This window comes from Anoplopoma fimbria, chromosome 6 (genome assembly GCF_027596085.1).
Source record: "Anoplopoma fimbria isolate UVic2021 breed Golden Eagle Sablefish chromosome 6, Afim_UVic_2022, whole genome shotgun sequence".
NCBI lineage: Eukaryota > Metazoa > Chordata > Actinopteri > Perciformes > Anoplopomatidae > Anoplopoma > Anoplopoma fimbria.
The window spans coordinates 14465468-14492715 of NC_072454.1; the positions used below are offsets into that span (position 1 = coordinate 14465468).

Here is a 27248-nt window from a genome sequence, read left to right on the forward strand (position 1 = left end):
ACAGCAATAATCACAGCACCATCTTTTATCTTTGACACAGTGGTTAAATACACAAACTATTCTGTACACCATCTGCCAATATTTGATTGACACTGGGTTTGACAATATTTCATGCATCACAAACTGCCAGAAGTAGGGTTTCTCCAGCGAGCCAATAAGAATAAAAACCCAAGCAGACCTGCCCATGTTCAAAGCAGAAACTAATGTTTCTTCAAACTACTTAACACTATTGAAACACAGTTGCTGTTTCATGTATGATAACATACTTCTAGGTTTAGGAGGCAACAGGAAACTGATCATTCTGTATACACAAGAAACATCTTATCTTCTAACATTCAAACATCAAATGGAATGGTGAACTTCTCTGTAACACGATAAATAGCTGAACTGTGATTCTCGAAACTCAACAGCAGCAATTAAACAGCATGTCATGGGGACTTTTCAAAACTACAAACCAAAAACATATTGAGACTATTTTCACTTGAAAAAGTAATTTACAAATACTTAAATACTGCATATCATCATCCATTTCCCTCTGTTCTTTGGGTATCCATATTTTATCAAATACTTTATTTGCTTAGCCCTTTAAAATAAAATATTCTAGTGTTTGTTCTCACCAGTCAGACACCTCCATAAAGTCTTCCAGTTCACCCATGGTTATTATATCTAGGGGCTGACATTGTGACGGGGCTGAGTTATCATTTTCACAAATTGAGCTTCCTGCAAGCTGGCTGTCTGTGTCACTCTCTGAGAACCGCTCATATGGTCCATGTGTGTTGTTAACTGTGTTATACGTTTTGTCTTTGTCATTAACTGTGTCCATGTATGGAGTTTTCTCTGGGCTGTAGCGATGCCCTTCAGATTTCTGTCCCATTTGATGGGCTGGATATCCGTAGCCGTGGCTCTCCCCAACAGGCTGTTGGTCCTGGTTGAGAGTCAAGGGGGCTGATGACCTGTGGCAAGGCACAGAGGTGATACCTGGAGGTTGGTAGTCTTGGGGATAACCATGGTTGCCTTGATAAAGAACAAAGGGCTTGCTAGCTGGAGAGGCCTGGGGCTGCTGTTGAAGGTTTACTTGCATTTGGGGTTGGAGCTGAGGTTGCAGGTATGTCTGCTGGGGCTGGGGTCGGGCGGTGCTTTGGCCAGACTGCCGTACATTCAGCTGGACATACTTTCCTGTCTCTGGGTCAAAGAAAGTCTTCGTTTTCACTTGAACAGGCACGTCCACCACGAAATACTGACCAGAGCCGAGGTCTTGCAGCACCTTACGCTGGGTCAGTGGGTAGGAATGGGGGTAGCTTGACTCTACATGGTACTGTGCCACTGGAGCTTGGTGGTTGGCATGATGGGGAGTGGGAGAAGAGGACACATGAGCAACTGTCTTAGGGGCAGCAGTGTGGGAAGCAGGGCCAGTAGCTTGAGGAGAGGCGTCAGGGAGGGAAACTGGGGCAATAGCATGACGAGAAGCAACTGGGAGGGAGATGGGACCAGTGGCATGAGGGGAAGCATAGAAAGAGCTGTGAGAAGATTGGTGCTCTGGGTGCGAAGATGGAAAGCTAGACCCCAATGTTGGAGCATGAGCAAGGGAGACAGGTGAGGAAAAATGAGGGGAAGCCATAGCTTGGCGGCTGTAGGAGCGTACCTCAGTAGAAGAGGAGGAGGAAGGAATACTGGGGACAGCATGGCTGTCGGCTGCAGTTTTGGACAACTCCTTCTTTATTCTCCTAGTAGTCAACCTTTGCGCTCTGCGCAAGGCTTTCTCACTCTTTGGTGGAACACTTGGAGGCTTGCCCAAAGAACGGGAGACATCACTGCTGAAGCTACAGGCTGATTCTGGCCTCTCGTTGTCGTACAGGGCTCGTATATCTGCCAGGTCAGTTGTACTGGTGGCAAAACTCTCCCCACCCTCTGACATATTGCTGATGACAGAGCGGGTGTCGTCTTCATCCAGGGCAACGCTCCACCTTGAGTATGGCTTGTGTTGTGGGAGAGGGGCGTAGTTATCCTGTGATGAATACGCTGGCTGAAAAGTGGAGGATTCTTTGATTGCAGCAAGTCTGTTTAACCCTGTGTCAGGATAGACTGGAGTTCCAGCACTGCGTCTCATTATCTGCTGCTCATCCTCTTCTCTCTCTGACCCCCTTTCCATAGGTGAACCCACCCGGAAATCTTTCCCAAAGTTCTTATGTAAGCGTGGTTTGACTGACTTGGTGAAAGAGGAACCTCTAATGGTGTTATCCTTCACCCTGAACATCAAGGGCTTGGCTCCCAGAGCAGGAGATGAGGTGTTGGAGCGGGGCAGAGATGGAGCTGGAGATGCAGGAGCATGTGGCCGATAAGGCCTAGTGTGGGATCGTAAGTCCTCACTTGACCCAAACCCTGATGGATTGTGTCTTTGTTGAGAAGGTAAAGGGGAGTTTAGCTGTCTTTCTCTTGGTTTCCTCTCTGAATCTGTAGAGGTGATGGCGTAGTACTGGAGGGCATCCATCTTCTGTGATGTCCTTTTCTGCTCCTCCATCTGAGTCTCTTTCTCCTTTTCTATGTATGCTAATGTCTCTTCTTCTCTCTTTTTAGCCCTGATTATTTCATCCTCTCTTTGAGCTAGCATCCATTCTTGTGCTATTCTCTTCTCCTCTTTCGGTGCTGCTTTGCTCTCCTCAAGGTGTCTGTTCCTCTCCTCTTTGGCTTGCTTTTCTTCTCTTTGTTTTATAATTGTCTTCTCTTGTTCAACAGCTCTCCTGTCATCCTCCTCTCTCTGAGTTCTCATCCATTCTTCCTTTTTAAGTTTTTCTACCCTCTGCTCTTCAATCTTCTGCTCCTGTTTAATCCTTACCTGCTCTGAAATTTGAGCAGCTTTCTCCTCCTCCTCCTTCTCTCTCTGTTTTCTTTTGTTTTTCTCCTCAATATCAGCAAGTATCTTCTCCTCAATCTGTTTAGCTCGCCTTTGCTCCTCAATCAGAGCAGCTCTCCTCTGTTGCTCCTCTTTAGCTGCTGTCCTCTGCTGCTCCTCTTGTGCGGCTCTGCTTTTTTGCTCCTCTTGTGCAGCTCTCCTCTGCTGCTCCTCCTGTGCAGCTCTCCTCTGCTGCTCCTCCTGTGCAGCTCTCCTCTGTTGCTCCTCCTGTGCAGCTCTCCTTTGTTGCTCCTCCTGTGCAGCTCTCCTTTGTTGCTCCTCCTGTGCAGCTCTCCTCTGTTGTTGCTCCTCCTGTGCAGCTCTCCTCTGTTGCTCCTCCTGTGCAGCTCTCCTCTGTTGCTCCTCCTGTGCAGCTCTCCTCTGTTGCTCCTCCTGTGCAGCTCTCCTCTGTTGCTCCTCCTGTGCAGCTCTCCTCTGTTGCTCCTCTTGTGCAGCTCTTCTCTGCTGTTCCTCTTGAGCAGCTTTCTCGGCCTCACGCTGTTTCACCCTCCTCCTCTTCTCATTCTCTTTTATCCGCTCTTCCTCCTCTCTCAATTTTTCTCTGCGCTCCTCCTCAATCTTAATTCTCCTCTTCTCCTCAATTTCTTTTATTCTTCTTTCTTCTTCTTGTTGCTTTACTCTGATCTCCTCTTCTTTTTGAGCAGCTTGTTTTTCTTCTTCTCTTCTTTCAGCTTCTCTCTGTTTTTCCCGCCTCTCTTTGATTTTAAAAGCAATGGCCTCCCGCTCTCTTACTCTCCTCTCTTCTTCTCTCTGAGCGGCTCTTCTCTCTTCTTCGGCCAGAGAAGCTCTATTCTCCTCTATCAAATGTTTTACTCTCATGTCTTCTGCTCTGTTTTCCTCTTCTGTCCTAGAAGCTTGTCTTTCCTTTGTTGCTATGCTCTGCTGTTGTGCTTTGGTTTGTTCATGCTGAGTTGCAAGCCTGTCTTGTCTCGTTTTTTCTATTCTCGCTTCCTCAACCTTAGCCAGTGAATTTTCAGTCTTCTCATCTTTTCTTAGAGTTGTGGTGCTTCCCTCTATGTTGAACACTTGCCCCACAAGTTTTTCACAAGGAGTGGACTTATCAAGTGGCTCTAGGTGTTGTGACACAGAAGTGCTTCTTGGCCTGTTCACTGCAGAAGATGAGGTTGCTGCTTGAAAGGGAGGATTTTTTGGCTGACGAATACTTTGTTCTACTTGACCAACTCTTTGTGAATCTGTTACATCTACTTGTTCTTCCCTTCCCTGGTTCTTAAGATGGGTTGTTGGTGACTTGTTTCTTTCTTTGAGATGTTGTGCGTGTTTTGCCACTTGGTCTACAACACCTTCATTGGCTTTGGCAACTAAAGCCATTTTCTCTTGTTTTTCTTTGTCACCCAGTTTGAACATCCCTGTCCTTTGGTGTTCTTTCTCTTTTATGGGGAATACTAAGGGTTTTGGGGGTTTCACTTTGGGGCTGACCTCTGTTTTATTTGACAGACATTTCTTTTTCACAGAGAGGTCTTGCGGGTCAGCAGTGAACACTGGACGTCTGCTATGACGAGTTTTTATTAGCGGAAATAATCCCTCCTTTTTGTTGGGTGGAAATTCCTGAATTGTGTTTGCCTCGTCTTCTGAAACAATTACTTTCAACCTGGCATAGTCTGCAATTGCTGAAATCTCAGGTATTGCGGATACCCTTTCTTTTGGTTTTGGTTTAACTTCAGGTTTTTCTTTACCCATATTTTCCTTTGTAGCGTTTGAATTTCTGGTGCTCTGTCTTTCCCTTGCTGATATACTGGACTGATTCTCTGTGTAATGTTTTCTGATATGACTAGCTTGTCCTGCCTCTGTCTTCTCATTTTTATCCCTCTGTCTCTCTGTTGGACCATAACTTTGTTTTGAAGTCAGGTTATCTTCTGTTTCTCTGTTTTTCCTTATATAACTTGATTCCACTGGTTTCCTTTTGCTTTGATCCAACACAAAGTCTTCATCTTTTCCTTTAGAGCATGATTCATTGCTGATAGCTGCCTTGTTTGGTGGTAATCCTGGAAGGTCCCTTCCATTTGAAACAGCCTCTGACGTATCGCCAACATTTGAATGATTATGTGGTTCATGATTTGTTTCTGCTACACCTTGCACTTGAAAGTAGTCTCTCACCATTGGTCGTATCTTTGATTCATCCAATGATTTCCTGCTTTTATTTACTTTTTCAGGCTTTGCATTTTCAGCTTGATTAATCTCACTGTTTGCATTTATGTTATTCTGTTGATTGCTGATTTTTAGGGAATCGGACAGTTTTCTCACACTCGACAACACACATTGAACTCCCAATGTGTCTTCAAAACTGGGTTTGATATGCTTATCACTGTTTGCTGAAGTAAGGTCTTTGGATCCGTCTTCATTGTTTAAAGAGTTTCCTTTTTCTTCAAGACCAGATGATGCAACTTGTTTTTGTTCATTAGCAGCAACTACATCAGAAGGGACAGTGGTGACATGATGTTTTCCCACCATCTTCAGGTTGTCCTTCTCAGTTACTGATGGCACAACTCTGATGGCAATGCTGCCTATATGCACAGTATCATCCAGTTGATTATTTCCTTTAGTGTGTGTCTCTTTGTACCGATGTGGCGATATTTGTGTGTTTTCGATCTCAGTTAAATGGTTAGATGGGCTGGTTTTATTGGATGGTTTTGGTGTTGTTGAGTCACATCCCTTTTCTTCCACTGGGGGTGCACTTTTGCCATCTATGTTCCTGCTTTTGGATGGATTTATGACTTTCACTTCTTTCACTGATGGCTGGACGTCATGTTTTATCAGAGTTTCAGCATCAGCTCTGTTTGAATCATGCTTGTCGCTGATTGCTGTGTTCAACACTTTGGCCATAACATTCTCATTGGTATGTGCTGTTTGTCTTTTCTCTGGATTTTTCTCTTCAGTATTACTCTTTACTTCATCTTTCCTTATGTTCTTTGCAGAGTTTTCTTTTGCCGTTGCATTTGTGTAGTCTTTCTTTTCACTTGCATTTATGTCCTGTTCGTAGAGAGGGGGTTGAGTTTCGGCCAACACTTCCTCCTCCCCGTCTGCCCTCCTATCTGAAGAGGCCACACGTTTTTCAGCCAATGGTTCGTTGAGTTGTGGTCTTCCATTTATAGAACTCTCAAGCTGGAGATTAGTCCTTTTCACAGTGACGTTCTCAGACACATTGTTCTGTCCTGTCTCTAGGGTTGGATTTTCTTGCACATTTTCAAGATGAATATTCATATCAACTCTAGTTTGATCTTCCTTCACTGTAGGATGAGTGTTCTGTACTGCACTAACTTCCTTTGAAGATGTTTTTTCTTTACTTACTTCCAGACCTGAGCTGGGATGACATGTATCTATCTCTGAATTACTGCCGTCTTTTACATTCATTTCTTCTTGAGTGCTATTCTTCCTCTGACCATTGTCCGTAGATGGCTTTCTTTCCCGCACAGTAACCATTATTCCCATTATCTGCAAGCTGTCATCAGCCACTGGGGTCTTGCTCTGACCAAAGACAAGATTAAGTGAAGGTGCTGAGTCCTCATGAACTGCTTCAAGTTTACTCTCAGCCTTTTCTGACGTCATACGTTCGGAGCTTTCTGCTTCGACCAGAGCTGTAGCTTGTGATGGATCCTCTTTCTTCTTGTTGAGATGGTCAGGGTTCACGGAAGAATTGTCTTTAAGTCCCTCTTTCTGTTTTCCAGATATTTCTCCTTGATTTGCTTCCTGTTTGCCTTGCTTTATCTTAGGTGCTTGCTTTTTGCTCTGTATAGTTGACTTAATTTCAGATGGATTCTCTTTCTTTTGATTTTCTATCAGTCCCTCATCTGTGCTCATGGTATAACTTTTCATCTTTTTTTCTTCTCCAGTTGGTTTTGGCACATTGTCAATGCTCTTCATAGTTTTTATGGGAACTTGTTTCTGTGTGTGGTCAGCTAGCTGACTGGTGGTTACTTCAGACCTAACAGGTGTTTTAGCAGAGTAGGTAGGTAAAACCGACTTGACTGTTTCCATCTGTAGTCCTAAAGGCTCCATCTGGTGCTTTGGTGTAATATTACTGGGTATTGTGCTTTCATGCTTTTTAGGAACTTCCTGTGATGGTGGCCTCTTTCTTATATTATTACTCTGAAAACCTGCTAATTGCTTTGCAGAATTTTTGGATATAAACCCATCTCGTACAGCAAACCCCTTTTCTTTAATGGCTGAAATCTCTTTTTCAGCATGAGCTTTTATCTTGGAAGTCAGAATCTCTTGCTTGGCCTGAGCTCTCTCTTTACTGGACAATGCTCTGGGAGGGGTAAAACGCTGATCTTTACCTGGACCTGAACTGTGCTCAGTTGACTTGAGTTTTCTTTCAAGGGGGAGCAGTTTAGCTGAATCAGAACCTCTGTTCTGTGAAATATCAGTGTGTTTCAAGGGGTCACATTTTTCCAACTTTTCAACACTGTCGTCCTTCACTTTATCGTTAATGGTGTCACTATTTACTCTTTTATCTACATCTTCTGGTAAATCATTTCCACCGGATAATTTGAATTCTTTGGATGACTCACTGTAAACATATTGGCTTTCTGTCAACTCAGTGGGTTTAAAACGGCCTACTTCCTCCTTATTTTCTGTGTTAGCTGTTGTAACTTTGCTTGTAGGACTAGAATTGTCTTTTGATTTCTTGCTATTTCTTTTCTCAACTTTATCAAGAGTTACAGCTGGTGTTTCATTGGCATCATTTGAAGAAACAGTTCCTGCAGCTGACACTGTGTTTCTGTTTGCAGAAGTTGTATCAATAAAACCATATTTCCCTCGAAGACGGTCATATTCATCAGACGCTCTATTAGCTTGATCTGAATATTGCCCGCCGTCACCAACTATGTCTTCCCTTTGTTGGTGCATTTGGGTTGTCTGGTCTTGATCTTTGTTATCTTCATTTCTATTTCTATTTAACTTTAAAGGAAAATCTGATTTATTCTCATCTTCATTTCTGCAATTTGTATTTCTGACTTTCTCCTTTTGCTCTCCTCTCATTTTCTCCTTTATTTTAGCCAATTCTGCTTTAGCTTTAGCCAACTCCGTCTTAACTTGCGCAACTTTATCTGTCTCACTTGTGATCTGTTGTGTCACTGTTAGGTTTGCTGCAGGTTTAGCCGACTTTTCTTGCATGGTAGCTGTTTTTGTTAGCTCTGCTTTAACTTGCTCTGCTTTGGCTTGTTTCAACTTTGCCTGCTCTGCTTTTTTCTCTTTGGCTTCACTTATCTGTGTTGTAGGTTGGTCTGCATTTAATCGACTCGCTTGAGCTGTATCTTCCTCATCTTTCTCCGGTTTAACATCCTCATCTTGAAAGTGGTTTACTTTGACCTTTTCCACTTCAACCACCTTAGTCTTTTCTTGTTCTGCTTTAGTTTGTTGTTCTTGTATCTGCTCTAGTTTTACTTCTTCTTCTAATCTTGGTTGCCCAGCATGTTCTCTCTTAGCCAGTTCAGTTTTTATGTGCTCTCCTTTTAGCCTCTCAGCTTCAGATAGTTTTGCTTTGAACTGCTCAGCCCACTCTTCTCTCAAGTGCTCTGCTCCTACTTCCTTCCTAGGCTCCTCTGTTACCTTCTGTGATCTTGTTTGATCGGCTTCTGTCTGTTCCTCTCTGGGACGCTCTGGTTGTTTTTCTCTGGACTGTTCTGTCCATTCCTTTTTTCTCTTCTCCTCTTCAATATGTTCTGCTCTAGCCTGATTTACTCTATCTTGCTCTGTTAGCTCTTCTTTGGCCTGATCTGCTTTGACTTTGTCTGAACCAGTCTGCCCTGCTAAAATGAACCTGGCCGACTTTGCTTTGGGCTGCTCCAGTTGAGCCCAGTGTGGAGCCTTTGCCAGCTCTGCTTGGGCGTGTTGTGCTTTTATATGCTCTGCCATGGCCTGTTCAGTCCTGACCTCAACAAACTGTCTGTCTTTTACCTGGTTTGCCATTGTGGGGGCCGATGCATTGTCAGAGTTAGATAATGATTGTATCTGCATATTATGTTCATGCTGTGGTTTAGCTTCTACTGGCTGGAGATTTTGCATTTCGTACACCTTTGGAATCGGTGTATATTGTTTTCTCTGACCTGTTTCTTGCGAGAGCATACTTTTGTCTTTATTAGAATACAATGTGTGTTGGTTTCTGTATTCTTGATTAATATATCTGTTATACTTCTGTGTCAAATAATTATCCTTCATTTCAACTTCCTTAGTGTCTCCGTTATACTTTTGAAGTACATATTTGTCCTTTGAAGTTCCCGGTTGCTGTTGTCCATAATATGCTGTTTTTTCCGTAGTATTATTACTCAATTTTGCATTTTGTGGCAGTTGGTTAGAAATGTTAGTATTTACCAACTCAACCTTTTTACGAGAATTTGTACCAACACCAAAACTCTCCCTAAACTCTATTTTCTCAAGTTCTTTATTTATATTTTGCTGATTTTCTCCTCTGTTTTTGTTGCTTGGTGAATTTACTTCCTCCTTTATCTCGGCTGCTCTTTGGTACGCCTGTGCATGTTGGTCTTTTTCCATAAAAGCAGTTATCTCTTGTTTCCATGGAGAGACGGCTTTCAGACTGATATTTTCTGTGTCTTGACTGTTTGTTTGTCTCCACATATCCTGGGAAGACACATTACTGTAATCATGTTTGTTTTCTTTGAGCTGCTGATATCTTTCCACCTTTGTGAAGTCCCTTCCCACTGTTTCATTTAAATGTTGTTCAGAATTTGCCTTACTTATTAAATAATCTCTTGGTTGATTGTTGTCAGCATTTGTCCTTGGTATTTCTGTAGCTGTATAAGATGCTTTAATCCTGTATAGATCTCTTCCCAGAGTTTCTACATTATCCACCAAGCCCTGCTTATTGGGAGTAAATGACGACAAGTCTTCATGGAGATTCTGTCCATTAGCAGGCTGAGAGCTGGCATGATTTTCAGGTATGAAGCCAGTGATTCTAGAGTGAGGAACCATCTCACTTTGCATCTGACCTGTCCTGTAATCACTTGACGTGTATTCTGAATATAGGCCTGAATGTGCATGTTGAGAATTTGGTGTTGTAAACCTTCCAGGGCTGTTATACTGGTTTACAAATTGATGTGAGGTGTCATTTGTCCTGCTGGATTCTTCTTCCTGGAGAAGTTGAAAGTCTGGATCCGGAAAATCAGGGATGTCTATCACAGTGTCTCTGGGCTCCTGGGTAGAGTACTGTTTGTTTTTCTCCAGTGTCTCCAATCCTTTAAATTTGGCTGGACTGTAGGTGCTTTTTACTCTTTTCCTGTTGTCTTTGAGATTGAAGAGTAGGCTCGTGGCCCTGGATTTGTAGCTGGACATCCTAACATCAGGAGTGGCTCCCCTGCTTTCTGCACGCACTGGAGGATGCTCCTTAAGTTCAGGGGAAACTGAAGACTGCCCTACCTCTAGTGTCTCTGCTTCTTGATGTGCATGGACTAAAGGTGTGAGCAGCTGACTGATGTTGAAGGGAGTCGTGCTTGTGTTACTGCTGACAGTATTTGGTGCCACTATTTTTGCATTGTTGTTAAAAGGAATACAATTATTATTGCTAGAAGAATCTCCTTGTTGATTTGCTGTCATCCCTGTTGCGATATTTTGCTCTGTCATCATTTTGATTTTTTGCTGAAGGGCTTTGACGGAGCTGATGGTGTCCTGAACACGTCGAGACATCTCACTGGTAGGTGACGCAGTCGATGACCGTTGCAATGGAAACCTTTTAGTTCCCAGGCTCTGCGTCCTTGTCCTGTGGGGGTAATGACCCGTCAACTCTGACTCACAGCGTTTCTCCACGGCCGAGGATTTCTGCAGTATTGTGGATGTTGAGGTGGCGCGTGGAGGAGTGGGAGGAACCACAGGCGCCAAGTTATTCCTTGGGTGTCTGATACCCCTCTCATCAAACCGATAAGGACCCTGTGGTTGGGCATCCAGTGAAAGCTCCCTGTACATTGGTGTGTCATACCATTTAGGGAACTCTGAACAGTGCATAAACCCTGAGACTTCAGCTTGTTGGAAGGGAAACCTGTTGTGGTCCCTCCATACCTTGAAGGGACTAAACTCACTGTGTATAAAGAAGTTAGAGTTACAGCTGAACTGATCGGACATGCTGTGTTGCGTGTGGGAAGATCTCAGAAAAGAGGATGCAGAATTCATGTGAGCCACTGATGCTACTGCAGAGGAGTAGAAGTTGTTGTTTTGGGATGAGAACGAGCCAGCTGAGGGGAAATGACCACTGTTAAAGTTTTGCTGGTAAGATGTAGAGAACTCAGAAAGTTCACTTTGGATACTCATCAGAGCTGATTTGTCCCAGCTTGTCTCGTCATTATACTCTCTGAGTTTACCATCCATCCCTGCGCCGTCCCTTTGTCCCTCCGAGTTAAAAGCTCTGATCAGAGAAGAAACTCTGGAGCGACTTCTCCGTTGCTGCGAACTCAACTCTGTGGCTCCATTGCTGAGGAATGAAGACTGTTCTTCCCCCAGAGGCTCTTCCCGTTGAGAGGTTTCCACAAAGGAGTGCTGGAATGTGGAAGAAACCCTCCCTTGTGTCCTTTCCCCATAAACGTCCCACTGTGGATCTCTCTGAATCTCAGCCTCATATATTCCGCCTTGGACACGGTCCTGTCCATACTGCTGCATCCTGAGGCTGAAGCTCTCATGTGCAGATCTCTTAAGTTCCTCCCTCCCTAGTTCCTCTCTGTCTCTGTCCTGGCCACTCTGACTAAAGGCCAGCTGTCTGTCTCTCTGGGTGCAGGGAGAAGATGAACAGAGGTCTGAGTCATTATAAACCGCCTCATCTCCAATGCAGAGACTCCTGAATGCTCGATCAGTCAGGTTGCTGACCTCACGGTCAGTCTCATCCAGATAGGATCCACCACTTGAGGTGTCGCTGTAGCCTCCATCGCTGTGCTTTCGATGACCGCCGCTCTTTCGGCCTGAGCGGCGCTTCTCAACTGAAGTCATAATGCAGGTTTGTATGCAAGGAGCTCTGTCCTCATTTGCTCAGTCATTCATGCAAACACAGACCTCAAAATGATGCACCCTATCTGCTGCCAGAGCTACAGAACCCAGAGTCGGGGGCCCTCAGTCAGGATTTTCTACAGCTAGTAGCTCCTAAGGCATTGTGCCTTTTAGTTGGCCTTCATCGAAAACAATAAGGAATTTGTTCTTTTCCTACAGGAGAAAAGAAAGGAGAATTAGCCTTGACCTGGACATTGACTCAAATCCCAATTAATCTTAAAAGAAAGAGTTTTTTGATAGTGTTTGCATGATTTGTGTGATGTATTTTAACCTTGACTTTAAAGCCTGAGTGATAGACAATGTTTTCCTTTACATGATAAAATGTAAAAAGCGTGACTCGTTTTTTGTGGTGCTTATTCTATAATAGCTGGCCTTGATAAGAAGCTTTTTTTCCTTTGCATTAAGAAGCTATGTACTGTATGTAGATCTCAAAACAGCCCTGTAAATCCTTCTACTCAATCACTTTGACCTTCAGAGACATGTTGTGAATAAAACTACACTGTTACTAGGCACAGCAAAGAGAGCCTCACGTGAGTTATTTTGGGAAGGCAGGACATATCCTGCTTTCCCAAAATAATAAAAAGAACAGGTTAGGAGCAGTCAACTGTAAGATTACATTGAAAACGAATATTGGAGTGAACCCCTTTAGTTTTACAACGGTACGGAGAGCAGGTGGAAAGCAGGTTAGAATATCCTTACATAGGAGGACTGCTTAATTGAGATTCCAGAGGTAAAATTAGAAATTTGAATGTACATAATCTGTCATCCAAAATGTTTCAATGTGAAACATTGTTAATGTTTTCATGAATAAAATGAGTGTTTTTTGATCTGTTAATCTGAAACAGCCAATGCCATGGGTAAGTGCTTTCACCTATTTGTATGTGTTGATGCAAGTGCTTTTACTAGCCGTTTCACTCTGACACCCTGCCAGTTAGCTAGCTCATATACATTGCTTGTGGAGGGCCTTCAAAACTGTATTTATGATAAACTGCATTTAAAATGTGAAAATGATATAATGCAGAACATACTTTAAAAAAAGCCTCATGGTTAAAAACAATGCTCAACATCTCAGTGATAAGATAATTTCTTTCTTCCACACTGGGGCCTTCTCATAGCCTTATATTGCATATTCCCTCTATTGTACTCTGTTTTTGAAATGTTTGCACATTTAAATGCAACATTCAACGTCATGGGTATGTTCTGGTTAAATTTACTGCAGCTGTCATGCAGACGTCAGCTTGCTCAGAATATCCAGTAGTTCATTAATATCTTCTGACCTGGAGGTCTTCCATCTTATATGCATCTACAGAACAGCTTCACACCGTACTGCTATACTGCCTGGCTAAGTCTTTATCAAATAAAACTGATGCAGAAATGAAAGGGCAATTTTATATATTTGCTTTAAGCATCTTCTTTCAATTCATGGTAAGCATTGACCAAACATTGAGGACACAAAAACTCTGACTTTTAATTAACATGTCTCTCTCTATCTCTTCCCAAACGACTCATTCTGTTCAGAGTAGAAAGAAGAATCTGCAAACATTTGAAAGTAACATTAAAAAAACCATGCACAATTATGTTAACTGTCCTTAATTTGAGCCTTTTTGCAACACTGATGTCATTTCACTGTCAGGTTGAGTTCTGTTAATTATTACATGTGGCAGGTTTATTTTTGTCCAGTGATGGGCCTCCAACTCTAAAACCTAACACCAGAGAGGCCTCATTTTCAGAGGGACTGTCGTCCAAATAAAGACTGAGCCACAGCAAATCTGTCAAATCTGACAACAGAAAGGATATGACTAAATGTTAGCAGTCAGTGGAATCCAATAAAATTCAGTCAGTCAATAGCTTTAGTAAGTGAATGTGAATTCTTTAGGAGATTAAAGCAGGGATTTTTTTCATATGTATTCATGTGAACAAGAATGTAGAGTGAGCTCTTGTCTTACCTTCCAGTTTTATAGTCCATAATTTGTGCCCTATTAGTAAACTCCTCCTAAGGCTTGATGATCTGAGCCCTCTTACTTCACACAAGCCCTTTCTGGCAGCTCTGGCTTTCTATTTCTTTTTTAAATTCAAAGCAAAAACCTCTATGTAGTCCACAGGCAGGTCTTTGAGCATCTGACCAGAGGCAGGCGGCGAGACCCGGGGCTGGAGACCAGATAGAAATAGCGAAGTTGTCCCAGAGAGAGTGTCCACCATGGGGGGACAGAATAAGGGCTTGAGCTAGCATGGGGATCTGTGAGATCCTTTGGTGTCGAGTGTCAGACGGATGAAACAAACAGCTTCTCAACTATTTATAAATCTGGACAGCTAACTGTTGCCTATTGGCAGCTAGTGCTAACCGTCACAAGTTGGAAAGTGTTACAACTGTCTGAGGAGGTTGTGGGGTCTAAACCAGTAGGAAAAAAAAGTTTTTTGTGTGTTATTATTCAGGGTGTTTGTGGGTGGGGGTTCAAGGGGACTGCAGTTTGGGTGCTACTCTGGGAGATATAAATAACTCTTTTGCCTCACACTTGAGAGCCCTCCTCTTCGTTGATCAGAACTGACAAGTACTATATGGAGTGTCAACAAGTGGCTCCTGGTCATCACCAACCTGCTTTCATCACTATAGAAGCTTTATATTGATCACATGACCATGGCAGATTTTTAAATTAGTTTTCTTTGACAAAAGTTTTTCATTCAAAAGTGCTTACCAGAGAGGTTCATTTAAATTTATTATAGTTCTTTAACTATGTAATTCGTATATAATCTCCCTGGCTACAGCCACTTACCCCCAGGAGAAAAGGCCATAAGGCAGAGGAAGGGGAGGAACTGTAACTCCCCCCTTAGACCCCCTCCCTCCTACAACCCACTGCTATAATAGGAGATTGCTGGAGCAGATAGTTTCCTGGGATTCTTGGCGGGTGCAGGGCCGGCCTGGCAGTATGATGGACACACACACATGGGCCTTAATGGAGTCGCACGCCTCCATGTACACCCACACCAACACACAAATATGCACAGATGGTTTTGCATACAGCTCACTAAATTTGGAGAAAGGCTGAGGTAATCCCTTTTTTAACTAATCTCTTTCCTCCCCTTTCAACAACTTCCACCTCTACCCCTCAGTCTGATCCACTATGTTTCTATACATACTAGACCTTTGATGATCAATAACATCCATGTCTAGATTTCTATGGAATCAAAATAGGGTCAAAAGTATTCAAAAGGGATCTGTAGCTATACATGGTATTTGGTAAACAAAAGAAAACGATTTGCAAAAATAATAAAAGTATGTGCTCAAAGGTTTTTAGTTAAAAAATGGTTTTCCATTTCAAAACAGGTTTTTGGTTACAAAAATGGTTTTCAGTTTCACATCTATCTGTTTGCGTGTGAACTATCTTACTATCTATCACTAGAGAAGGCAGTATAGGTCCGAAAAACTAACGTTATGGGAAAAAGGGAAAAACTGCACAAACTAGAACCTCAGTTAAACAACGCCTGCTCAAGCTAACCAGTTCCCTCCAACTCCTCCTCCCCCCTCCTCTCATGCTGTCATTCAAACCAATTCAAACAGCCAGCAAACACCTCAACAGAAACTTAAAGTTTGCCATGCCCAAGACACAAGATATAGTGAGTTAGTGATTCTAACATTACAAATTCATAGTTAGTCAAGTCTTGAAAATATCAAGGTATAGTATGTCATAAAAATGTCATTAAAAAGTCCTAGCAAAATATGTCACTAAAATGTACTAACAAATGTTATTGTATAGTATGCCATAAAACAGTGTCAGAAAATATGTCATCATATTATATTTCATATAAAAACATCATATAGGATGACATAAGAAAATTGTATCAACATTGTCATAAAAAAGTTTTATAAACAATGTCAACGTATAGTATGCCATGAACATGTTATTTGTATACAGTACCATAGAAAATTAATCAAACAGTGTGTCACAAAAATTGTCATAGTATAATATCTCATAAATATGCCATATAAAAGTCATGGTATAGTATGCAACAAAAGGGTGATAAAATAGGTCATACAATTTTTCTATGATTTTTTTTGGTTACTTTAAAAAAACTATACTAAGGCTTTTTTAAAACTAATTTACTAAATACTATAGTATGACTTATTTTGACATACTATATGAGTATATTATACATAGTATAATTAGACATATTTCGACATACTATACTATAACTTTTTTCAAGAACCGTTAATATGATTTTTTCAATGATTTCTTATTGCAAATTTCCCCGCTGCGGGACTAATAAAGGATTATCTTATCTTATCTAAACTTATCTTATGATGACTTATTTCAACATTTATACTTTGACTTTTTAGATATACTATACTATGATTTTATTAAGTGGTTTCTGAAACACCATGATATGATCTTTCTTAATTTATAAACCGATCACATATTTAATGATTTTTTTCACACACTATTCAAGGACTTTTAAAATAATTTTTCATCAACTATATTGTGACTTTTTTCTGTGTACTTTACAATGACTTTTCTAGGACTTTTCTTTTTTTACATATTATACCATGACTTTGTTTATGACTTTTTTCGATATACTATACAGACCTCAGCGACGTAGTATATTATTACTTTTTTGGACATACTGCACTATCTAATGACTATTTTTGACATACTTTATCATGACTCTAAACGTTTTTTATCTGCACTATACTATGACTTTTTTCGACACACTATACTGTGACTTATTTTGACAAACTGAACTTTGACTTTTTTCAGACAAACTGTAACTGTAACTGTAAACTGTACTTTTTTTAATACTTTTTTCGAAACACTATGATGTGACTTTTTTTCGACATACTAACTTTTTTTTCATGAATTCTTTTGATATACTATACGATTACCTTTTAACGATATTATTGACATACTTTACTATGACTATTTTCAACATATTAAACTTTGACATTTTAATCATTCTTCAAAATACATAGTACAAAATTACTTTTTATGACTTTTTTTGACATACTATACTATGACTTTTTAGGCCATTTTTCCACATAATATAATATGACTTATTTCGACATACATAACTTTTTTAAGAGTATATTAGACAGAATATAATATGACATATTTCAAGAGACTATACAATGACTTTTCTAATAACTTTTTTGGACATACTATACCATAACTTTTTTAATGACATTTTTGACATACTATACTATTTTTTTATATACTATATGGTTACTTTTTCAAGACTTTTTTGACATGCTATACTATGACTATTTTCAACATATTATAATTTGTCCTTTTAATCCCCTTTTAAAGACATAGTACAACATCACTTTTTATGACTTTTTTCGACATACTATACTATGACTTTTTCGATATACTACACCATCATTTTTCAAATGATTCTTTTTTACATACTATACTGAGCTTAGTTGACATACTATACTCTGAATTTTGTGTCAAATTGTAAGATGACTTTTAAAATACTTTTTAGATATACTATGAAATTAGATTATTGAGTTTACTTTTTTCATAATACTATACTATTACCTTTTTATGACAATATGATTTTTAGAGTTTTATACTATGACTTTTATGACTTTTTTATAATATACTAATTCAAAAAAGTATGTTTTTTAGTATGTTACTAATGTTATGTTGAAATAACTCATAATATAGTCTATCGAAAAAAGTCATAAAAAAGTCCTAGTATACTATGTCTCAATAAGTCATAGTATATTTTGTCAAAAAAGTCATTAGAAAGTCATTCTGGCCTAACATTACTGATGGTCCACAACGCCTGGCATCACGTCCTCATCTGTTTGCTGGATGATGTCCTCCGGGCCGGACTGAACTGGGAGTGCGTGGCGCTGTTTATCCTCATCCTAAGGTACATACTTTGACTATGGGGATTGTTTTTGTTCCTTTAAACCATGAAACTTAAACTAACTTAACTTAGCATAACACCCTCACACACACTTGTGTATTGGTCTTTAATGGATACTAAGAGAAAAAAAAAAAAAATGTTGGTTCAATTTAGACAAATTCTATGAAGAAAACAATGTCAAGATTACAGACATCAAGCTAGCTACAGGCTAGGCTAACATTATTGGCTTAATTACTCACCCTTGTAATTGTGGAAATAACTTGATATGTAACGGTACAAGCTGCCTAACGTTTGTTGGTTGTAGGTGAAAGTACGTCAACAATTCTGTAAAACATTGTTGACATTTATCTGTAAATCTTATCCCGATAAATAGAGAATTACACTAGTGAGGATTTCATGCAGCCACAAACTTGAAACTAAAGTCACACCTGAGTCAAGCTGCACAGAAGGGTCAGATGTCATGTTAATCTAAGCATTTCCATTGGCTATTCAGGAGGAAGCGTCACAATAGGATCAAAAATACTTGTTCCAGGTATAAAGAAGAACATGTATGAAAAGACTTGTAAGCCTAGGTTTGATATGTATTTGTAAATTTGATTCGTATCTTTAAACTTGAGAGTCACATATAAAGTTTTGTGTTATCTTTATTTGTGCAAATCTTTTTAATTTGTCCACAAAATCTAATACCCAACTACAGATCCCCTCTCCAATTCAAAAAAAGAAATCTATATGTTTACACATGCAAACGTTTGTATTACTTTTAGAACGTTTTTACATGAAGTCTCTATGGTTTTTGCACATTCACACATTTGAATGTATTTATAGAATATGTTTTCACAAGTTCAGATATGGTAATACACAGCTACAATACTTTTGAACCTATTTGATAACATAGATTTCTTCCATGTAGATGAGATAATCAGCTTCACATATCATCTTGTTTAACTACTTCCTTTTGGGCCTTCACTGCTGAGCACTTGTTAAAAAAGGGTTTTGATTAATGAAATAAAATTTACAAAAACGTCCCTCAGTGAATTTTGTGCATAAAAGTGTGCATAACATGTGTGTGTATCCATAATACTCAATTTCCCCACTGAGGTTTGACATGAGGGCGGTTTCCTGCTCTCTAAGTCCCTCTAGTGGACAAACTAAGAACAGGTGTCCAACTCCATTTGGTCTGTAATGTTTTATTACATTTCTTTGTTTTTGCACAGTTCAACTCTCCAACTTCTCTTCAACATAGTTGTATTTTGGAGCTACTGAGGACTGTAAGCATTGATCACAAATGCTGAGGATGCTCTTCCCTGTGCTGAGTAAGGAGTAGCGGAGCTGTGGTTATGTGGCAGACAGCAGAGAGGCACATTACTTGCTGCATTAAGATATGCTTTGTTTGTATTATCTCCATTCTGAAATGAGCTTAATTGATTCTAATTGATTGGGTTATTGATCGGATCTGTTGCAGGAATGAAAAGCAAAGATGATACTCTAGTGGGGTGTTTTTGTCCCTTCAGTGGACCGGCCCTGAATGCACTTTATGTGTGATTTTGTCAGCTGGGTCCTTGAATAGTAAAAATGTAGGAGTTGCACCCAATGTCAAGCTAAGGATTGTATGTATGTGCCAGTCGTTCTTACGCATACGCTCTCTCTCTCTGTGCCTTATATTGTCTGTGGATGAGTGCATGTGCACATCGTTTCCCTGTTTCAGGACATATTTCCCCACATCCCTGCAAAAACATTTCATTACTGCAACAAAAGAAGCCCATTAACTGTACTGTAAGAACAGAGTTCAACTGCTGTCCCCCACATTCACCATGTTTGTCTGCTTTTCTGGCCGCTCTCCAGCTAATTTGATATAACAATGCTCGACAAAACCGCCTTGGGACTTTTTTTAGGTGACAGAAAATTATCAATGATGCCACATGCACAGCTGAATGTCAACACCAACTTGACTTGTTTATGAAATATTAAAGCAGTGAATTATGGGCACCATGCAGAACTTAATGATGATCGGAGTCATTATAACTTCAGCATCCTTTGTTTTGGCTAATGATTAAATTCCACAACTACTGTATTCAATTTGGGAAAGATTGAATGTGTTTTTCACGTCTTTTGTATGAGTTGGCTGGATTCTGTTGTCCGTATTGGTACATTACTGGAAAAAGAGATGATTTGAATAAGGATATTGTGTTATCATTAGCTACCATGTCAGGGAACTTAACATCTTTGCTCTGGAGCTCTCTTAAAGCAAAATCATTTTATTAGGAGATGATGTTTTTTTGTTAATATTATTTGTGGCATGAATATAACAACAAATGTATTAAAATATGCCATAATACTGTAGATTCTGATTTAGAAACTTTATTTTAACTGAATTTTGACATTTCTGAATCAATATAAAATGTATTTGTATGGCTGTAGTGCGTTTATTTTTTTTGTAAGGAAGTATGGTGTCCCAATGAAATAAAAATCTTATTCTTAAAGTGTTAATGTCACAAGAAGGTGCCTCATAGTCAGTGAAACCATCACTTTATTGGAATATTTGTAGGGTAATTACAACATGCAAACATAATGATGTAAAAAAAGAGGATGTAAGTTCTCTGTACTCTGTTTACAACCTGGCACGACTTCTGACATTATCTCCCTCTTCTATGTCACCAGGGTGTCGCCTCATCAATTATTGAACCAGTACTTCATGGTAATACATAATTTCTTATCAATTATTCATGATAATGTGTGTGTAGTTTACTTAATTGTGTTATTGACTATCAAAAGTAATTTCCTGAAAATCCTCAAGGACGCAAATTGATTCAGCCCAACTACTGGTTGTGTGCTCTGCGGTTAAGTATTCTCAATCTGATCAGCTGATCCTTTATTCAACAGTAATTCTAGTGAGGAGAAATATTTAGAAAATTATACAGAAACAAATGAATTGCCTGTGATAAATTACCGTGTGAAGAACCCTGAGGTGATGGGAGATGATACTTTTGAATATGTAAATTCAACATTAATAAATAGCATATATCATGTTTAATGGGGTTTATTAAAAACTGCTCAGAGAGAGGAAGAGGAAGAGGAAGAGGGTGATCGTTCCTAAAAGTAAATAAATAATAAGAGTCACGATTGCTCTTCTCTCCTGGCTTTAAGAGAAACTGATAAATAATGTATCAGAACAGATGGCTAGAGCGCGAGGCAACAGGAGAGGAACATGAGCGACTACATCTTTAATTGTTTTAAAGAACATGTCACAACAGGACTGGTGTGGTTCCTGTCTGCTGGCACTACAGATGTGCTAACAGATAGGAAGGGACAACCACCATTCTGTCTGTCTGTATGTACAAATTTACACAACAAATGGCTGATTAATATTAAAGTGCACTTTCACTTTAAAAATCAAAAGAACGAGAGATTGTTTGAGCCCATTAACGACCTGATGGCATAAACATTCTATTGCCAAAATCCTCCAAAATCCTCACTGTCCTGCCATCAGTTCTACACTTACAGTTTACATGCATTAACATACACAATGTAAGCATCTGTCCTCTTTATGAAAACTAGAGGTTACTTAAATTCACATTATCAAATAGGATTTTCTTGAACACATTTTATGTCTATCTTAGTCCATCAAGTAGAGTCTGAGAGTTCGTAAAGACAGATATAGATCCAAAACCACACTTGTGCTTTTATGGGGATAACAAGGCCCCAAATATTCAGCATTTCTCATGAACAATAATAATTTAATGTCAAATAAATATTTAAAAGTTTGCATCCATACATTGTGATATCAATAAAGTATTTCCCAGGCAGGTTTGTGGAGTCAGTCAGTAGTTGTGCTTAGTTGTTCATAGGACCAGAGTAGAGTAGTGTAGTAATAACAGGCACGATCACACAGATTTAGAGTGTCAGTACATCCAGGTTTAAGTCCAGCGCTTCACTTTTTCTCCAGTTGTTCCTTGGAGCAGTGAGGGTGTTTGTCAGGAAGGCTACCCAGGACTGGGATCTTGGTGGCCGGGCTGGGACTGGATCTGTCTCCCACTCTTCCCACTGCCTCGATGGCAGAACCCACTGTGGGCCTCGCCACCCCAGATGGGCCCATGCCGACTCCAGACAGGACTCCCACGCCGGCACCGGTCCCAGTGGCCGCACTGAGCAGGTTGGCAGACTGCAGCACAGCCTCCGAGTGCTCACGGGCCTTCATGCGCAGGGCGGCCACGCTGGCTGTGCGGTTTCCCTGACAACCGTAGGGCGGCAGGAAGGACAAGCCCATGGGGTCAGAAACACAGCAGGAGCATAAGCCATTACCTGAAAAATAACAAAAGTAGGAATTGTAGTGAGACTACTGAGAACCAGATTTTCATCATCACATCATTATAATCACCGTCTCTTTTTCTCTAATGATGATAATCGTATTTACCTTTCAGTGTGGCGACCTGTGAGAGGGCCTGGGCATAGGTGGCAGAGTTGAGGAGTGTGCCGGGTATACAGGATGGGAAGAACGGACCGCTTGGACCCACTGTCCTGTTCATACTGGAGAAAAAAGACAAAATGTATCTTACTATCTAGTAAAAAGTAAAAAAAACAAAAACTAATGATAATATTAATACACATACATTTCTATACATTTCCAACTTTTGTTCTAAATATGCACTAAATACCTGCTTTCTCTGTGGCTTTGAATTGTTGCATAATCAATTTATTTATGTTTATTAAGGACACCATGTAATCTACAGAAATTATCTAGATAACTGTCAGAGTTTTGTGGTGGCAGTTCTTGACGGAAAGGATATTGCCTCTTATTTCTTTCCCAGATCCACTAGTCTGCAAATCTTCTACCAATATGATACTGTTTCACAACAATAACGGCTACAACAATAATCAATCAGCCTGTTCTCACCTCTGCTGCATCTCCATTGGTTCTTTCTGCTTTCTGCTGTGGTCCACTGGGGACTGAGAGTTGAGGCTGCGAGATGGAGGAGTGCCGTCATTCATCTGCTCTTTCCCTGCTTCAGGATCTGCGCTCCCTCTCTCTGTCTTCCTCCACTTTGCTCTGCGATTCTGAAACCAAACCTGCATGAAAAAAAATGAAAGGGAAATACAATTAAATTAAATCACTAATTAAAACTAGAGAACGTCTGCATTCCCTGACACATTAGCAGTTTGCATCCATTTATTTAATTTATTGAATGCTGCTTTATATCCATGACTAATTGATTCTTACAAAGTTCATAATTTCTCTTCCATGTTCTTTTGGCATTTCACAGACACACAAATGCAAACTTAAAGCATAGTTTACAGATTATATTTTCTATTTTGTTACCAGGTCTAGCAAAGTTAAACAAATGCTTAATTTACTTTCAAGAGGTGTTTGAATGTGTCACACTAGAGCGCTCTACTTTCCTACAGTCCCTGACTTATCCCCAAAAAATGTCCCATCCACACAGCTGAGAACATATAGTCAAGTTGTGGTATCTTAATCGAATGAAGGTCACTGCCTATAACAACATTTAATTGAGCAATTTTTCATTATCATATTTTAATGACTTCCCACTGACAGTTGTGCTGCCCGAGAGAGAGGCAGCTATGATGAAGTCGTTTATTTCCCTATTTAGTGATTGTTTGACAACATCAGATTCGATTAGGACTTGGTTCTAGCAGGCATTAATCATGATGTGTGAATGGAGGTTAGAGCCGGTGTGCATGTGCTCTGCATCCTTCCTATTGTACCGGAGATGTCAACAGCCAAACAAAACACGTGCATTCATTCGGCATAAAGAAAGGACAACATTTCGGTGGCAGGACAACAATACAACCAATGGACTTATCTCACCCCTGCACCTTCCAGCTAGAAGTCGCGCCCCCCCCACACACACACCCGTCTCTGAATGGGCTATAATTGCTCCATTAATCTCAATTTGCAGCGTGCTCTTAATGCGGGGGAGGCCCATTGACACTTTACAAAAAGGGGGGCAATAACACTACAACAGAAAGGAAATTTATTTTCTAATAATAATGTAAGTTTAATATCCCTGCATACTGCGGTGGATTCATGTTCAGATTTAATAATAGGAATGTGGTAATCGGATTAGGAGGGGAATAATTTGTTTACAATCCCTAATTTACAGCGCTGGATTCCATTATCAACCCCGCCATTGGGTTTAAGCGATAGTAAGATGACCCTGGGGAACAAAAGGCAAACTATTATATTTCCCACAATTAGATCTGTGCGCACAACAAAACCCAAAAGCAAATCTGGAATGCGGGAAATTACATACAGGACACATAACTTAATTACATCTGGCCAAGTTTATAACCGCGCATATGTGCAGGGCAGGACCGGAATATAAATTGCCAAATTTAAGGTGCGTGTGTGTGTGTGTGTGTGTGTGTGTGTGTGTGTGTGTGTGTGTGTGTGTGTGTGTGTGTGTGTGTGTGTGTGTGTGTGTGTGTGTGTGTGTGTGTGTGTGTGTGATGGGGAGAGAGTTTTAGGGGCTTCAGGATTTGCCCTCTTTTAAAGCACATCCCGTTTCCTGTCTGCGTAAATGGAAAAGGATCTGCATGGATGATGTATTCCTACCTTTGAGACGCGGACAAATTAGTGAGGAACATTATCGCTGGTTAATTATGAATGACCGATTAATCAAGCTAATCTAATATTCACCATTATGTTGATGTTATTAAAGTGCATCGCCGGAATGACAGAGTGGCTTCATTTACCCTCTCTTGCATGGTCAAACGTGCCCAGGACACACTACGCTGCTGCAGCCTACCTGCACCCTGGCCTCGGTCAGGTTGATCTTCATGGCCAGCTCCTCCCGGGTGAACACGTCAGGGTAGTGAGTCTGAGCGAAGACGGCCTCCAAAGCCTCCAGCTGCATGGCACACATAACACCAGTTACACTTCAAATAAGCTACTAGTAATGTATGTGTACATTTCTATTCATTTAGGCTTTTCTTGTCTTCTTGTTTTCCCCTACATAATAATATCATCAGATCTAAAAGTGCCCAAAATAGGCTTAAATATTGGCCTAATATCAAATTGGCTGCATGCATGGCGAGGACAATTCCCATACATGCGCAGGAATGATCTTCAAATATACAGTTATTCATTTCTAGAGGTTTTCTAATATATATTTTTTTATTTCCATGTGTGTAAGGCAATTATATATTTTTTCTTTTAGGTTGTCATCGCATCAAACTAACTGTAAGCAGTCTTATTTGTGTGTCCATGATAGTTATCTGGAAAGCATAACTCTCTGCCAAAGTCCTTCATTTTGAAGTTATTCAAAAACTGAACTTGTTTTTTTCCTACATTAACTATAGTGCTCTATGTCCGTTTCGCTTAAAGCGAAGTTACATTTATTTCTTATTCGGGATATTTGTGTCCTGTAAGATAATTCCTTTACCTGTTGCAAAGTAAATGTTGTTCTGTTTCTGCGCTGTTTTCTACGTAGAAATCCATCATCAAAATCAGCCGGGGCGTGGTTGCCAAAGCCACTTGAATTCACTGGGAAAAAAAGTTTATTGAAGGGAAATCAGTCAGTTAATAAAATGAGGTTTACTATTTCAGGTTTGCATTTAAATAAATTCAGTCAATATGTTGAAAATAAAACATCCGTCTAAAGAGAAAGAAATGCAGAAAATAACTTTACATTTTGGCAAAAGCAGACAAGATCTCTGGCACATTTTGAATTTCCATTAGTTGCATGAAACATTGATGTTGGGTGACTAAGGGGAACCATGGCGGACTAAGAGCCATGACACCCAACATCTGTGACCGGGACAAAACGCCCCCTCTGCCTGGGGCCAAACCACCAGCGCTTCTCACACAATCAGCCAGCAGATTGACACAGCAAAGAGAAAATCAGACTTAACCCCTTATATTCCCCTTTGAATCTGTGGGAAAGAGAAATTAGTCGCTGATTTAGAGTTAATTTAAGCATCAAAAACATTTAAGTTTAAATTTCAAAGATGAAAAATATGTTTCCATAGTGTTGTTGTCGTGATTGCTAACTGTGAGTATTACATCTTTTCAGTTTTCCCGGCATGATAATAACGTTTTTCTTTTACAGGCCTGTGTCTTTTTCATTAGTAACTGAAGATGATCATTAAAACAAAGCAATAAAAAAGAGAGCAGGCCTTTATTTTCGGTTCCCCAACAATAACAACAACAACAACAACAACAACAACAACAACACACACTGTGTGCGCGCAAGAACCTAGTCTGAACATTACTAAAACTTTTCAGACTCCGGCTTTAATACATTAATATAGCCATTAGAAATGACTCGCAGCTGCATGACATCAACAGAAAACGAGGCTGTGAAAATAAAGGAGAGAAAACTCACATGTGTTGGAGCGACAGCACTCTCCGTCCAGCTGAGGCGGACAGTGGAAGTAGAACATCCTGGCTGGTCTCCGAGCTGCGTAACTGGACCTGGAACAGAGACAAAAGTTTCAGCCCAAAGCCTCAGATCGTCTGCAGCTGTTACGGTACGATTCAGTTCTGTGGTGAAAAAATAAATAAAAAATGAACACATTAAATCATCCTTATAAGAGGTGGCGCCGTGCGGGACTTAGTCAGATCGAAAGTTGATGTGAGAGAGAGAGCATCCTACCTGCAGTGAGGATGCTGATGTGAGTGACTTCCCGCTCTGGAGAGAAGTGGCTGCTGCACTCCACTGACTTTCTGTCTGGGAGTGTCCAGATCTCTCTCTCTCTCTCCCTCTCTCCTACACACACACACACACACACACACACACACACACACACACACACACACACACACACACACACACACAGACCAACACACCACTCACATCTCTCTCTGTCTCTCTCTGGGAGTGTCCAGATGTCTCTATAACTGTATAACTGTCTACAGAGTGTTAAGGCTTTCAGCTAGTGTCGCAGAATCTCACGCCTAATTGGTCCTAATCGGATTATCACGGCTTTGTCTCTCTCACCCCCAACCCCTGGGTGTGTGTGTGTGTGTGTGTGTGTGTGTGTGTGTGTGTGTGTGTGTGTGTGTGTGTGTGTGTGTGTGTGTGTGCGTATGTCAGAGGAAGAAAAGAGCAAGAGAAAGAGGGAGAGAGGGGGAGATATACCCAGGGTGGCAAACGGCAGCTCTGCTATGGTGCCAACAAAATTCATCACAAGTGATTGTTATTCCAGAGTCAAGCATATTCCCTAACCATAAACATGCACACATACCCGCTGCACTTTTTATGTGGTTCTTTCATATATTAAAAAAAGGAGGATGACTGCTTTTGGGTTTTAGATTGACTGTCGGGTGGGTTAATTGCTCGTCAGGGTGTGTTAGGGGGTCCACTTTACAAGGGGTTGCGCATGTAGAACACTCACAAGGCCAAATTTTTGATTTTGTTCACAGCAAGGGGTCCTGCGATTTATTTCGCTTCCTCAGATAAATGATCTGCTGCGGGACCCTTTCAATTAGTTTTAAAGCGCATCGGGG

General features: G+C 40.5%; 2 protein-coding genes across 2 annotated transcripts; both read right to left on the reverse strand.

Annotated features, from left to right (window-relative positions):
• Window positions 1-613: 613 nt before the first annotated feature.
• LOC129092738 (cardiac-enriched FHL2-interacting protein) lies at window positions 614-11857 on the reverse strand. The gene is made up of 2 exons (XM_054600756.1): window positions 9877-11857; window positions 614-2310 (listed from the first exon to the last, which is right to left on the reverse strand). Exons 1-2 carry the CDS (start codon window positions 11855-11857, stop codon window positions 614-616), a joined length of 3678 nt encoding a protein of 1225 aa, XP_054456731.1.
• A 9853-nt stretch (window positions 11858-21710) lies between these two features.
• On the reverse strand, window positions 21711-26182 carry drgx (dorsal root ganglia homeobox). Its single transcript, XM_054600823.1, has 6 exons — window positions 26125-26182; window positions 25183-25283; window positions 24547-24648; window positions 22674-22846; window positions 22194-22306; window positions 21711-22081 (listed from the first exon to the last, which is right to left on the reverse strand). The coding sequence occupies exons 1-6, from the start codon at window positions 26180-26182 to the stop codon at window positions 21711-21713; spliced, it is 918 nt and encodes a 305-aa protein (XP_054456798.1).
• Between the last annotated feature and the right edge of the window lie 1066 nt (window positions 26183-27248).

Coding starts and splice junctions, on each gene's coding strand:
- LOC129092738 (XM_054600756.1), bottom strand. CDS start 11,857: ATGACTTCAGTTGAGAAGCGCCGCTCAGGCCGAAAGAGCGGCGGTCAT. Junction 2,311..9,876: donor GTCAAGTGATTACAGGACAG/GTCAGATGCAAA, acceptor CTGCATCTCCAG/CTCCATCTCTGCCCCGCTCC.
- drgx (XM_054600823.1), bottom strand. CDS start 26,182: ATGTTCTACTTCCACTGTCCGCCTCAGCTGGACGGAGAGTGCTGTCGC. Junction 25,284..26,124: donor GTGCTGTCGCTCCAACACAT/GTGAGTTTTCTC, acceptor TTTTTTTCCCAG/TGAATTCAAGTGGCTTTGGC. Junction 22,847..24,546: donor TGACCGAGGCCAGGGTGCAG/GTAGGCTGCAGC, acceptor TTTTTCATGCAG/GTTTGGTTTCAGAATCGCAG.